The 15,121-nt window shown below is 44.9% G+C and overlaps 1 protein-coding gene across 2 annotated transcripts; it reads left to right on the plus strand.

Annotated features, from left to right (window-relative positions):
• Positions 1-1,467: 1,467 nt before the first annotated feature.
• PRXL2C (peroxiredoxin like 2C) lies at positions 1,468-12,887 on the plus strand. 2 transcript variants are annotated; one of them, XM_081150495.1, is made up of 6 exons: positions 1,468-1,813; positions 2,218-2,286; positions 3,102-3,155; positions 3,316-3,421; positions 7,332-7,463; positions 9,963-12,887. In XM_081150495.1, exons 1-6 carry the CDS (start codon positions 1,595-1,597, stop codon positions 10,088-10,090), a joined length of 708 nt encoding a protein of 235 aa, XP_081006621.1. In that variant the 5' UTR covers positions 1,468-1,594; the 3' UTR covers positions 10,091-12,887. The 2 variants fall into 2 exon arrangements, with proteins under 2 accessions (XP_081006621.1, XP_081006620.1); XM_081150494.1 differs by lacking the exon at positions 2,218-2,286 and having other exon boundaries at positions 1,503-1,813; positions 9,963-10,606.
• Positions 12,888-15,121: the final 2,234 nt, after the last annotated feature.

Raw genomic sequence — 15,121 nt, forward strand, 5'->3', positions numbered from 1 at the left:
CAGGCTCATAGACGCAGAGAACAGACTGATGATTGCCAGAGGGGTTAGGTTTTTATTTGCATTTCCCTGACAATTAGTGATATTGAACATCTTTCTGTGTATGTGTTGGCTATTTACATTTGTTCTTTAGAAAACTATCTTACTTAGTGCCTCTGCCCACTTTAAAATCAGCTTGTTCGAATATTAAAATTATTTGATATATGGTTTGCAGTTGACATTCAATAATTATGCTGGTTTCAGGTGTATGGCATAGAGGTTAGACATTTATATGTTATGAAGTGATCACCCCGTAAGTCTAGTAGGTACACTTGTAAAATAGGTTTATTATACCAGCTCTTAAATAGTAGTACTGGAGGAATTTTATCCAGTGATGAAAATGTTCTATATTTTCATAGGGGTGTGGATAGCGGGTGGATAATGGGGCAAAACTCACCTAACTGGAGAGAGGGTAGATACCTGTTAGAGAAGCGTAAAATGTTAACAAGCATCTAGGTGGTAGATATAGGAGGGGTCACTGTGAAATTCTTTAAACTTTTTGGATATCTTTTCAAATGCCATGCTTAAAATGTTGGAAGTTTTTATTTAATTTAACAATAAAATTTAACTCTACACTTAAGATCTGTACATTACACTGTTAATGATAACTCAGAAGAGAAAGCGGGGCAAAACTGAGGAGGGGGTTGGGTTAAAAACAGAATATAAACTAAAACAGTAGTAACTCTATTGGAATCTAGACATGGTTGTCCTGGGTAAAATAATAATAATGAGAGAAAACACCGATCCCTGGTAACCGGTGCTCCTGAATAGATAAGAACTGACGGCAGCCAAGCGGCTGGGGAGGGCAGGCTCTGCTTGCTTCCTCCTCAACCCTGTCCTGGCCTCCGACCCTTCTCACTTTTCCCACCAGGAGTGCTCGTGTCAGCGACGCTCCGGCGATCCGCTCTCTCCCGCGGAGCCGCGTGGAAACCCGGACCCGCGGGACCTGCCCTCGGAGCCCCGCACCGCCCGCAGCGCGCCTCCCCCCCGCGCGCCGCCCCCCGCGCGCCGCCTCCCCCCCCTGACACCACCACCCCCCGCGCGCCGCCCCCCGCTGAGCGCCGCCCCCCCCCCGCGCGCCGCCGCCCCCCCTGAGCACCGCCTCCCCCCCGCGCGCCGCCTCCCCCCGCGCGCCGCCTCCCCCCCCTGACACCACCACCCCCCGCGCGCCGCCCCCCGCTGAGCGCCGCCCCCCCCCCCGCGCGCCGCCGCCCCCCGCGCGCCACCGCCCCCCGCGCGCCGCCGCCCCCCCCGCGCGCCGCCGCCCCCCCCGCGCGCCGCCTCCCCCCCGCGCGCCGCCGCCCCCCCCGCGCGCCACCGCCCCCCGCGCGCCGCCCCCCCCCCCGCGCGCCGCCGCCCCCCGCGCGCCACCGCCCCCCGCGCGCCGCCGCCCCCCCCGCGCGCCGCCGCCCCCCCCGCGCGCCGCCGCCCCCCCCGCGCGCCGCCGGGACTGTGCCCTGCCCCCGTTGCCCACCGCGGCAGGGAGCGGTTTGGCACCGCCTGTGTGTTCCGCCCGCGCCGGACCTGCGCGAACCCGGGCCCGCGGAATCAGGAAGCGATGGCCGCCCCGGCCGTGGCCCCGATCACGCGGCAGGTCGGCGGCCCCACCGCCGCCACCCGGGTTGCGAGCTGCCCCACCCCTGTCACCGGCGGCGCCGAGCGCGGGCAACCACTGCCCGCCGCCGTGGCCGAGCTGCCAGTGCTGGACGCGTCCGGGCGACGGGTGCCGTTCGGGGAGCTGTTCCGGGAGCGCCGGGCCATCGTGGTCTTCGTGCGGGTGAGCGCCGGCGGCGGGAGGGCCGAAGCAGGGCGCTCGCCGGCAGGCTGAGATGCGGTTCGCCTCCAAAGCCCCGGCTGGGAGGCACCCCGGGGCCCTGGGAGGGTGGGGTCCCGAGCGGTGGCCACCCGGCCCTTCCCATGGCTGCCCACCGGAGGCGTCCAGATCGCGAGGCGTCCTCTCGCTCCCCGTAAGGGGAAGGGACAAGTAGGCCGCCGAGCCAAGGCCGTTTTCTCAGCAGGCGAGGAGCGCCGGCTGGGGCTGGGTGCGCCCTGGGAGCCCGGGACACCTTCTTCTCCTCAGCTTGGGTGCTGGTAGAGTCATGCGGAAGGAAGCACTTGGTCCTTTCTGAACCTGAGGGTGTTGGTTGCTAACTTGTTCTTTTTGCTGGGTTGGGATTTCAGCATTTCCTGTGTTACACGTGCAAGGAATACGTAGAAGATCTAGCCAAAATCCCCAAGAGTTTCTTACAGGTAAGTTTCCTGAGAGGGAACAGCCGCGTGCCCTGCCCCAGGGGACCTTGTGAAAGCCGCCTGACGTCTATAAGCAGTGCTGTGGGGGTCGGGTGTGGAGCGGCCTTAAACCCAGATTCTCACCTTCCCCCCCCCTCCAGCACCTCCTAAAAGGGGAGAGCACCTCAGGGATCTGTTTCTGCATAAAAACATACTAAGCAGAGCAATGATTTTCACTTACCCAGTGACCTGCCTCTTCACAGATGTTGACTGGTAATAACCAAAACCCAAATGCTGGCAATGAGTGACATTTCTTTCCTTTGTTTGTGTAATAAAAGCACTCCCAGTAGTTGCTCATTGTAGGAAAATGCTAATATATCTCCAAGGTGAAGCCCGTGTGTGCACCGGTGCGCATTCCCCGCCCCTGGGACAGCCAGATTCAATGTCCTGCTGCAGGCCACACAGGCCTGGCCCGGGCAGCTTCCGAGAAGGCACCGGGCACCCTTGTGAAGCTCAGCTGTGCTCAGCAGACCTTACCGCCTGGGCTGGGAGAAATAAACTGGTTAACTAAGCCTACGTTTAATAGCTTTATTCTTTTTTAAAGTACACTTTCGGGGGGTGTAGAGAATTACTCACTCTATTATGTTAAAGTCCTTGCTTAGCGAAAGATCGGCGTCATTAGACCTTTGCCACACATCCCTTTCTTGGGCTCACCCTGTGCGCTCTGCTCCATTCTTCTAGGAGCCCACACGCGGCATCAGAACGGAAGGGAAGAGCTGGAGGGGAGCTGTAGAAACACGATTGCTAATAGTGTGTTCCTGTGTTTTCTCCTAAAGGAGGCAGATGTCACCCTCGTAGTGATCGGACAGTCATCCCCCCGTCACATTGAGGTAAATGCAAACCAACTGAGAACTACCCGGTTTCACTAACACATAAAGTCACATGGTTTGAACCACTGAGTGTAGGTTTTATCTACTGAAATTCAGTTAGACTACAATTACTTTTCTCTCATTTCTTCTTATAAAAATCCCAAATATTCTCTTTTTGTAGCCTTTCTGCAGACTGACTGGGTATTGCCATGAAATCTATGTTGATCCTGAGAGAGAAATTTATAGAAGATTGGGAATGAAAAGAGGTGAAGAAGTCACCTCCTCAGGTAACACATGACATATCTCCAGTAGAAAACACTGGTGATGTATTTTTACAGTTGAATCTATACACATAGAGGAACACATGGTAAGTTCAAGAGTCAGACTGTTCTTCATGATTCTACTAAGTGGTCCAGATACACCAGAGGCTCCAAGATTCGTTTCTGGGGTGTGATGACGTGGAGAGCTGTCAAGTACTAAGTGAAGTAAAAAGCAGGTTGCAGGGCAGTGTTTTCAGTATGAGTCCAGTTTTGTAAAAGCAAAAACCATTCCATAAACAAAGCTCTGTATTGTGATTGGGTGTCTGTGTGTCCGTGTGTAATGAAAAAGCTTTGTTTTTTTTTTTAAATATGTCTTTACTGATTTCAGAGAGAGGAAGGGAGGGGGAGAGAGAGAGAAACATCAATGATGAGTGTGGGGAGCCGGCTGGCTGCCCTTCATGAATAGTCTCCCTGGTAGGGTGCTGCCCTGGAATACCTCCAGGGGCTCGCCGACCCTAGCGCCGCCTTAGAGAGAAATCTCTGGCACGTTGACCCGCAGGGTGGGTCGGTTGAGCTAGCACCTCTACCCCCTGTAGCTTAGTTTTAAGATTAAACATTGCTTTAGGGCAGTAGAAGCTTTGCACAATAGATTTATTGCTCTACCTGGAGACATCAAGTCTCGATAAACAGGTGCGGATATGCGGGAATTTGAATTGTGTAAAGGTCACTGCTGGGGGCATTGTTTCACTGCTTGGGGTATTGTTTGGGTGCACTATAAAAGGCTTGTAATCAATAAACTCGGGGCCTCAGCCTGACTCAGCTTAACTTAGCTCTGCCTTGGTTGTGGCCCTCCCGATCCCATCCTTTTGTCTTTTTCTTTCTTTTCTAATCCTCACCCCCTCAATCAGGTCCTCGTTCGCCTGCCGGCTGGCTCCGGCAGATGAGAGCGTCATTGATCGGCTGCCTCCTGCACGGCCCCCCTGGGGACTAAGCCCCCAACCCGGGCATGTGCCCTGACCAGGAATTGAACCTCAATCTCCTGCATCATAGGTCGATGCTCAACCGCTGAGCCACACCAGCTGAGCATGAAAAGGGTTTTAAAAGACATTGCAGTGCTAACCCCAGGGAATGGAAGTGAGAGAAATGGTTTTTATGTTTTTAAATGAGTACACTTTACTTTTGTAATTAAAAGAAAAATAATTGCAGAGCTAATATATTTTTATACCTCATCTTCATGACTTGGAATACTCTGTTCTTTAATTGATGAAATCTTAGTTTTCATTTGAAGCTTAACTCAAAGGGGCCCTTAATAGCTCTTCAAGCAGAAGCAGTTGCTTCCCTCACTGTATTTTAACAGCTCTTTGTTAGCTATTGCATGTAAAGTGGCTGGGAGAGTAGATAGTTGAAGAGTTTGATATTCTGTCTACCTTCATGTGGTCCACATTCCCTGCCCTTAGCACATTCTTTGTAATTAATAGATTTACTAAGCTTTAGGTGAACTGTTAATATGTGTTTTAGGAAGAACTTGGCTTCTGAAATGCCAAGTAAGAGAACTCAACTCGAACTCAAAACATTCATTCTCAGCAAATGTTATTGAGCTCTGGTTCATGGCAACCACTGTGCTGGATGCTCCAGGAGGATGGTGATAAATGAACACAGTCCCTGCCATCCCGAAGTGCATGATCTACCCTGAGGGACAGAAGCAAGCAGCAAATTACATTCCAGTTTAAAGATCTGTAATAGAGGAAAACATGTTCTGGGAATACCTGTGCCAGAAATGCAAGGGGAGAGAGTACCTGGGAAGGCTTCTCAGAGGAAGCGTTGTCCAACTCACTCTTAAAGAAGTTAGCTGAGTGATATGAGGCTGGAGAAGGGTGCTGCTGACAGAAAGCATGTGAAAAATCATATAGGCTTTTGAAAAAACTTGATTCTTAGAGAAGTACAGGTCCCTGCATCTGGCCAGAGTCTAAGAGCCAGTTTGGGAATTGGTGAGCCAGGGGACAGGTTGTGGCCAATTCATGCCGAGCATGGGGTGACATGCCAAGGAGTTTGGATTTGTTCTGGGGGCAGTGAGGGGGCTTTACAAGTATCAGAAGTGGACAAGTTATGATAGTCATGTATCCTGGGTGGAGGAGGAATTGGAACCCACCAACCAGAGCCAGTGATATTTGTGACAAGGTTGTGGCAATAGGCTGGAAAGAAATGACAGGGCCTGAAGTACTAGAGGTGGATGGATAGGAGGTGATGGATTGCGGAGCTATTTATGAGATAGAGTTGACATGATCCATTTACTGATGTTTTTAAAGAAAGCCACTTAAACTTTACTAACACTATTGGAGAGCCAGCATAAACACAGAGTTCGCTCTCTCTCTTTAGTGGAGGAAACTTCAACAGCACCAGTTGTGGACCTTACCCTTTGCGTGACAGATTTCCTGTGCTGTAACAGAGTCTCAGCAACAGGCAGGTCTGAGGCAGCAAATCATCGAAGTAAGAAGTTAAAAGTAAGTCATAAAAGACAGAGAGAGGAGAGAAATAAGTTACAAGGATAAAGTGACTGGGTTTCTTCAGGCCAAGGGGGTGGAAGTGAAATATCAGCCAGAGTGAGAAAGGAAATGGACAAACTGAGCCCAGGGAAGGTGGGGAGGCAGCTGCAGTGGCTACAGCTAAGCCCCAAAGGCTGAGAGCATAACATGCTCGAAGGTTCTTTCTTTTACTTTTCAAAAAGGGTGCATCTGTTCGGGTGCCCTGCCCCCAAGTAGCCATTCGGGGACACGATATGGAAGGGCCATCTTGTGGCTCTGCCATCTTCAGCCCAAGGCTTCCCAGAATGTAGAAAGAACATGGAGTCGCTTGTGGCACGTTGTTGGGGCTGGGGGAAGTGGCACACATCCCTTCCCTCGCTGGCTGGGACATAGTGACATGGCACAGCAAACTGCCAGGAAGACTGGGGATGTAGTTTAGCTGTGGGCCCAGAAAGAAGAAAGAGGTTTTGACCAGCACATAACAGTCTGTGCCACAATGTCTCTTGAAAAGGAGGGTAGCTACCTATTTATAGGTTAGACACTAAACAATGTATAAATGGGGAATTAAAAAGGAAAGCACTGCCAGTTTGAGAAGTCTATAGCGGATAGTTTTCTGTGGCAGAAAGTGACCTAGGTCTGTCATCACATTTTCCATTAAAGCAGAAGTCCTCGCCCTGGCCAGTTAGGCCGGTTGCTCAGTTGGTTAGATGATCATCCTGATAAGCCAAGTTGCAGGCTCCATCTCTGGTCAGAGCACATACGAAAATCAACCAATGGCCCTGGGTGGTGTGGCTTCGTTGGTTGGGCATTGTCTTGTGCACCAAAGTGTTGTGTGTTCAATTCCCAGTCAAGGCACATGCCCAGGTTGCTGGCTTGATTCCCCATACAGGGCATGCCAATCAATGTTTTACTCTCACAATGTTTCTCTCTCTTCCTCTCTCTCTAAAAATCAATAAAAAATCTTTAAAAATGGAATTAAAAAAAAAAGAATCAACCAATAAATGCATGTATAAGTGGAACAACCAACCGATGTTTCTCTCTCTTCCTCCCTCTCTCTCTAGAATCAATCAATCAATCAATAAAACCAAAAAAATCCTTAACCAGGGACAATTTAGTCCCCCAAGGGACATTTGACTTTGTCTAGAGACATTTTTAGTTGTCACGACTTGGTGCTTGCTATGGCATCTAGTGGGCACAGAGGGCAAGGATGCTGCTAAACACCCTACACTGCACAGGACAAGGAATTATCTGGTCTAAAACATCAGCAGTGAAAGGCTGAGAAACCATTCTGGGCAGGGAAAAAAGACAAGTCAAAAGTTAAGATGACACACAAGAAAGAGAAGTACTAACATTGTCTTTTTAATATCTAATCGAATATAAAATGATAACATCTAAAACACTTTCTAATATTTCAGGACCGAGCCCCCATATAAAGTCAAATACACTCTCAGGAAGCATTTGGAGCCTGTGGCGGGCAGTGACGGGCCCTCCTTTTGACTTTCAAGGAGATCCAGGTCAGCAGGGCGGCACCCTCATCTTAGGGCCAGGTAAGCGTCAGGGCCCAGGCCGTCCCGAGGCCACCTGCTTTCCTCATAGAGTAAAGAACCGGTGAAAAAGGGCAGCTTGACACTGTACCATCAGGATGCTGTGCTTCCTTAGGGGCACCTTTTGTTTTCAAAGCTTGTGTGTATTTTGACGTCTGCCTGTTGGATGTAATGTGCCCATCATTTATGCCCAGTGTTTTCAGGTGTTTGGGATGGGAAAGTCGGTGGTGCTTTGGTGAACCGTATATGGCTGGAACACTTGAAAAAGTTCACTGGAAGCCCTGGTCAGGGGGTTCAGCTGGTTGGAGCATCGGCCTGTGCACCAAAGGGTTGCCGGTTAGATTCCCGGTCAAAGCACATACCTAGGTTTCGGGTTCGATCCCTGGTCTGGGCGTGCATGGGAGGCGACTGAGTTTCTCACAACAATGTTTCTCTCCCTCCCTCTTTCTCTCCCCCATCCTCTCTGTCTCTAGTCAACAAAGACATATCCTTGGGTGAGGATTTTTTTTAAAAAGTTCAATGGCGGTGAACGTTCCCAAATAGGAGAAAGCCATCAAGCACTTTTTGGGGGTCAATAGATGAGTCAATCTAGTTATTTGTATCTAACAAAACTAGGACACTTGCTCAGTGTCAGAAAGCAAGTCGGCCCAGGGACAGCTCATTCAGCAACAATTACTAAAAGCCACATGCTTTAACTAGCTTTATTGGCCGGTTTCAGTTCGGAGCACCTGAAATTCCTTCGGCTCCACTCTGCTAAACGGTTGAGTGTTGAATCTCTACCATGTTCAAGTCTGCAGTCAGGGACAAACAGCCATACACGACAGTGCCAAAAAACACATTACTACGTTGTAAACTGTTTTTCTTCATTCTTCTTCCTCTTTAAAATTGTCCACGTTAGTGTAGCTTCCAAGAGTTATAAAATTTACATTACTTTAATAAATTCCAGATAGCAAAAAGGAATTTCGAAAGAGGATTTTGAGCAAGCATATGACTTTTGGGCTTTTGCATCTGGGACACTGCAGCTGGCTAACGCCTGTTATTAATCTCCCTTTCCCTCTCATGAATTTACACGTTCGAGTGGCCCCAAGCAGCCGTGTGGTGTGGAGACGAGCACTGTGCCTTGGCCCAGAGTTACATGGAGCCGCACTTCTCGCTGGCTCCTTTCCACCCTCCGAGCCGCTCGGCGTTCTTCCAGTCCCTCCTCTCCACGTCTAGGCATCACCTGGCCTCTCCCTCAGCTGAGCAAGGAGGAAGCGCCCAGGGAGAGTGGCATTTGCGTCCCAAGCTGGGGACATACGAAATAAGGAGATTTTGATACTGCCTACTGGAAAAGATGTAGCTCCTCTAAGGAAAAAGCTAGGTGTACTTATTTATACAAATCTATATCATGGTTAACCTAGTATTTCATTTTGCCTGATTTGTATTGTTTGATAACAAGCCAGTTTATGATATTAAATCTATAGTGTTGACTGTAGAGAGCAGATAAATACAATGCAGAAAACATGCCTCTAACAATGTTTCCATAATTTAATGTTTTAAGTTAAAATTCTGATCTTGAACCCAAAAATCCAAGTAAACAGAACATGACTTGTTTCTGTTTGAGAAGATAAAAGGATTGTGGACATCTAAATATATCCTCATTGTCTTAATGCCCTTATTTACTCAGCCTATATGGTCTATAGCTATAATGCAGATAGCCTTTTTCTAAAGTTTTTTTTTGTATTGGGGGTGGGTGGAGTTGGACAAAGGGAGGGGTAAGGGGAACACCTGCAATAATGTCAACATTAAAAATTGTTAATAAATAAAAAATAACTTAAAATAATAAAAATATATTTGCAAAGTGAAAAGAAAAAAGATTTCTTATTGATTTTTCGAGAGAGAAAGGGAGAGGGGGAGAGAGAAACATCAGTAACGTTGACCTGAGAGTGAAACATCAGTGGCTGCCTCCTACACGCCCCCTACTAGGGACTGAGCCTGAAACCGGGCATGTGCCCTGACTGGGAATTGTATGGGCACCTTTGGGTGCATGGACAATGCCGAACCAACTGAGCCACACCAGCCAGGGTGCAGACAGCCTATTAAATCCGTATTTGGGAGTGAATTTTTTTAAGCGAGTGATTTATTCTATTATTACATTTAAGAAACAGATGTGATTTTCCAGCTTGATATCTATGTTAGTTCCATTTTCTGCCTATCTGTTTGACAGGACATTTTATTTAATTACATTGAATAAAACCTAAGACGTTATAATTTAAGAATCTTTCCCCTTGCATCGCATAAAACATTAAGTATCACTCTTATTTAACCATATCCTTGTCATGCTTTATTACCTTAATTAAAAATTATTATGGCCTTACACATACAATATAATGTACTCTGGGTAATTAATTTTTCCCTTTGGACTAATTATAGGTTGAAGAGCTTCCTTGATTCTAGTAAGCAATAAACCTAATAGGTGATAATATATGCCAACCTCTGCCTTTTATTCCTGTTGTCTTCTAGGTCACTACATCCATTTCATACACCGGGACAGGAATAGATTGGATCAGAAACCCATCAACTCTGTTTTACAGCTTGTAGGAGTTCAGCAGGTGGACTTCGCAGGCAGACCTTCCATTATCCATGTGTGACAGCACAGACTCTGTCACTTTCAGATGGCCCTCGAGACAGGGTGTGAAACGTCAGAGTGCAGTGTCCTTGTGCGTGTCTAAGTCAGACGCTGAGGAGTCCTGAGGACTTAGAGACATGCACCAGCTGAATTGCATGCTGGGAAGTATCAATTGTCAAAAATGTGATGTATGTTTATAATGTTATGGCTTTTAAAGTATTAAAATAAAATTTTAGTTTTACAAAAAAAAAACTTTAAAAGCCATAACATTATAAATACCATTCTTTATCTCATATCTGGTATATCCATTCAATGAAAGGGTTTTTTTTGGCCATGAAAATCTTAAATTCTTATGAACATATAAGGGGAAGGTTAAGCAACTCAAAACCATTTTATCCAGTGGACAAAGGAAAAAGATATTAAATTCTGATTTATGATTATTATATTAAACAATATAATCACGTTTTTATATGTGTGTTTATATTTTTACATGCTTAGAAAAAAAGACAAAAAATAAACACACCAGAGTCTTATTTAGAATCTATTCTTATTGTTAATTCTCACCCAAGGATATTTTCCATGGCCTTTTTAGATAGAGTTGCGGGGGAGGGCGGGGGAGAGAGAGAGAAACATCAATGTGAAGAGAGACACACATCATTTGGTTGCCTCCCTCGTGTGCCCTGACCAGGGCGGCAGCGAGCCTGCACCCCAGGTACGTGCCCTTGACTGGGAATCAAACCCGACACCCTCCGGTGCTCAGGCTGACACCCTAACCACTGAGCACCACCCGCCAGGGCAACATACTGGAACCTTGTTTGTAGGTATCTCTGTGTGGTAGGATTTATTTTCTTTTTCACACTTTTCAATATCTCCCAACTGTTGTCTAGTGAGCATTATTAATTTTTTTGGCCAGGAAAAGGTCCTTAAAAATCACATGAAGAATATATTCCTACCCAACAAGCTCTAGCTCCACAAAGGTGCCATTATATAGTCTGCAAGGCCACATATTTCTATCCTAATTGCTCTACTCAGAGGAAATGGGCAAACCGCACCTTTCACGTAGTCTGTTCAAAGCACCTTGTCACCGCTCATCCACTGTCCATTTCAGTAGGATTTTCGGGGGGCGGTGGGGGGAGTGAGCATTGGTCCATAAGTTTATGGACACTCAGGTTATTTCACTATGAATCACCCATTCACATCCGTTGCCAATTTTCCACTGGGTTGCCTTTTAGTTACTGATTTGTAAATCTACACACATTGTGGATGCTAATCGTGTGTCAGCTGCATGCCTTGCACACATCTTCACTCAAGTCTACAGCTTGTCTTCTCACTTTAGTTGTAATGTTTTAGTATTTGCCAGGTTTTGATTTTAATATTGTCAAATCTTCCTATGATTTATGGGGTATTTTTGTTTTGTGTGAGAACTCTCTCTGTAAAAATGTTGTTCTGTGTTTCTTTTTAAAGTTGTACACTGTTCGTCCCCGTTTGGTCTTGAATGCATATGAGACTCACTGTGTGTGCTCCGAGAGAGGGATTTAATTTTCTCCACAGTGAGCCCTGGCCCGGAATACTTACTGAGTAGTCCACTGCTCGTTAGTACTCATAGCAAAGGCCGTGCCATTAAATTCAGCTTCCTACATACGAGTGGAGACCTCAGAAACCATGCCTCAGGATTTTTTTGAGGGGGAGGAGAAAAATATATTTTAGATATTTAAGACACATATTTAAAATATGGTTGGCATGCTTTTTCTCATTGTTATTGTTAATCCTCACCCAAGGATATTTTTTCAGTGATTGTTTAGAGAGAGTAGAAGGGGGCGAAGACAGAGAAACATCGACGTGGGAGAGACGTGTCGGTTGGTTGCCTCCCACGCGTGGCCCCGAGCCCGCAGCCACAGCAGGTGCCTTGCCTGGAACCACACCTGACTCTCGGTGCACAGGCCGAGGCTCTAACCACTGAACAAACTGGCCGGGGGGGGGGTGACAGTAATGGCCACCTGAAAAGTGGAGGACAGCTCTGTAAAGAAGCAACATCTCCTGCTTCACAGTTCATAGTTATTTAAGAAGAGTGCTCCAGTGATGATTAGGACGTGCGGTTGCAGAAGGTACATTGACCTCGTTCTGTGAATAATGATTCCGCATTAGATGAGCGTTCTGCTAAATTACTTTCACTCACTTTCAACTCCTCTATCCAGAAAGACTATCATTTAAAACTGAAGGTGAAATTAAGAGCGTTCCAGACAAAAAAAAGACTAAAGAGTTCATTACCACCAAAGTAGCACTGCAAGAAATGGAAAGCGACCTGCTTTAATAAGAAGAAACAGAAAGAGCGAAACATAGGTACATATTGCAAAAATAAGTACATATCAATAGTAACCTTAGGTGTAAATAGATTAAATGCTCTAATAGAAAGGCTTAGGATAACTCAATGAATGAGAAAACATGACCCATATATGTGCTGTCTACAAGGGACCCACCTCAGAACAGAAGATTCAAACTGGCTGAGAGTAAAGGTATGGAAAAAAAACATTCCATGCAAATGGAAATGAAAAAAATCTGGGGTAGTATTACTTATATTTGAAAAAATAGACTTTAAAACAAAGACCATCACAGGATCAAAGAAAGTCATTATCTAATACTGAAGGGATCAATCCAACAAGATGTAACACTTTAAAATATATATGAACCCAATATAGGAGCATCTAAATATATTAAAAAACAACAACTCTTGGTGGACTTTAAGGGAGGGATCAACAGCAATACAATCATAGTAGGGGACTTTAACATCCCAATGACAACAATGGAAAAATCTTCCAGACAAAAAAAAATCAACAAGGAAAGAGCAACCTGAAATGACACAGGAGAACACATGGATTTAATTGATATTTAAAGAACATATCATCCCAAAGCAGCAGAATATGCATTCTTTTCAAGTGCACATGGAACATTATCAACAATAGACCACATGTTAGGACACAAAATAAGTCTTACAAATTCAAGAAAACTGAAATCATGTGAAGCATCTCAGATCACAATGGCATGAAACTAGAAATCAATTATAATTTAAAAAAACTCCAAAACATTCAACAAATGGAGGCTAAATAGCATGTTATTAAACAATGAATGCCTTACCAATGAGATCAAGGAAGAAATATAAAATTCCCTGGGACAAATGGAGATGAACACACAACCCAAAGTCTATGCAAGACAGCGAAAGCAGTCCTGAGAGGAAGTTCATGCATTGCAGGCCTACCGCAAGAAGAAAGAAAAGTCTCAAGTAAATAATCTAATTCTACACCAAAAGTAACTAGGAGAACAACAACAAACAGTCTAGAGTAAGTAGAAGGAAGTAAATAATAAAAATCATAGTGGAAATAAATGACAGTCTAAAAAAAATACGAAAGATCAATGAAACAAAGAGTTGGTCCTTTGGAAAGATAAACAAGGTTGATAAAACTTTAACCAGACTCATGATGAAAAAAGGAGAGAGGACCAAATAAATAAAATAGGAATGAAAGAGAAGTAACAACTTACTCCACAGAAATATAAGGATTGTAAGAAAATACTATGAGCAACTCTATGCCAACAAATTGGACAACCTGGGCGAAATTGACAAATTCCTAGTAGCATACATTTTCCCAAAACTGAATACAGAAGAATCAGAAAAACCCAAATAGACTGATAACAACGAATAAAATTGAAGCAGAGCAAAAAAACTCCTAGCAAACAAAAGTCCTGGACCTGATGGTTTCACGGGGAAATTTTACCAAACATTCAAAAAAGAACTAACCCCTATCCTCCTCAAGCTATTCCAAAAAATTCAAGAGGAGGGACAACTTCCAACTCTTACTATGAGGCCAGCATTATCCTAATTCTAAAACCAGATAAAGACAAGACAAAGAAAGTAAATCATAGGCCAATATCCCTGGTGAATGTAGATGCTAAAATCCTCAACAAAATATTAGCAAATCAGATCCAGCAATATATTAAAAAAGATCATACAACATGACCAAGAGGGATTTAGTCCAGGGATGCAAGCCTGGTACAATATTCGCAAATCAATAAATGTGATACATCACATAAACAAATTGAAAGAGAAAAATCACATGATCATATCTGTACGTGAAGAAAAAGGATTTGATAAAATCTAGCACCCACTTATGATAAAAACTCTCAGCAAAGTGGGAATAGAGGAAACATACTTCAAGATAGTAAAGGCCATATATGACACACCTACAGCCAACATCATCCTCAATGAGGAAAAACTACAAGCCTTACCCTTAAGATCCGGAAGAAGACACCACTCTTATTCTACATAGTACTGGAAATCCTAGCCACAGCAATTAGACAAGAGGTGGAAATAAAAGGCACACAAATTGGAAAGGAGAAAATAAAACTGTCAGTCACACATGACATGATATTGTACCTAGAAAACCCTAAAGAATCCACCAAAACACTACTAGATCTAATAAATGAATTTGGCAAAGTAACAGTATATGTAATTAATATTCAGAAGTTGGTGGCATTTTTATACACCAATAACAAACTATCAGAAAGAGAAATTAAGAAAAAAAAACACATTGACTATTGCAACAAAAAACAAAGTACTTAGGAATAAACTTAAAGAAGGAGGTAAAAAACCTGTACTCGGAAAACTATAGGATATTGAAGAAAGAAAATGAGGAAGATACAAATCAGTGGAAGCATATATTGTGTTCATGGATTGCAGGAATTAACATCATTAAAATGTCCATGCTACTGAAAGCAATCTACAGATTCAATGCAATTCCTATTGAGCAAAAAAAAAAAAGAGGGAGAGAGAACTCCTGGACATGGAGAACAGTGTGGTGATTGTGAGGGGTGGGGTTGCTTGTAGGCGGAAGAGGACAGACAGGGGATAAAAAGTGATGAAAACATAAAATACAAATTTAAAAATAATAGTAATATCAAAAAAACATTTATTTCACAGGTGTAGAACAAATATTCCAACAATTTATATGGTACCAAAAAAGACCCGAATAGCCTCAGCAATCTTGAGAAAGAAGAACAAAGC

This window comes from Miniopterus schreibersii, assembly GCF_964146895.1.
Source record: "Miniopterus schreibersii genome assembly, chromosome: 11".
NCBI lineage: Eukaryota > Metazoa > Chordata > Mammalia > Chiroptera > Miniopteridae > Miniopterus > Miniopterus schreibersii.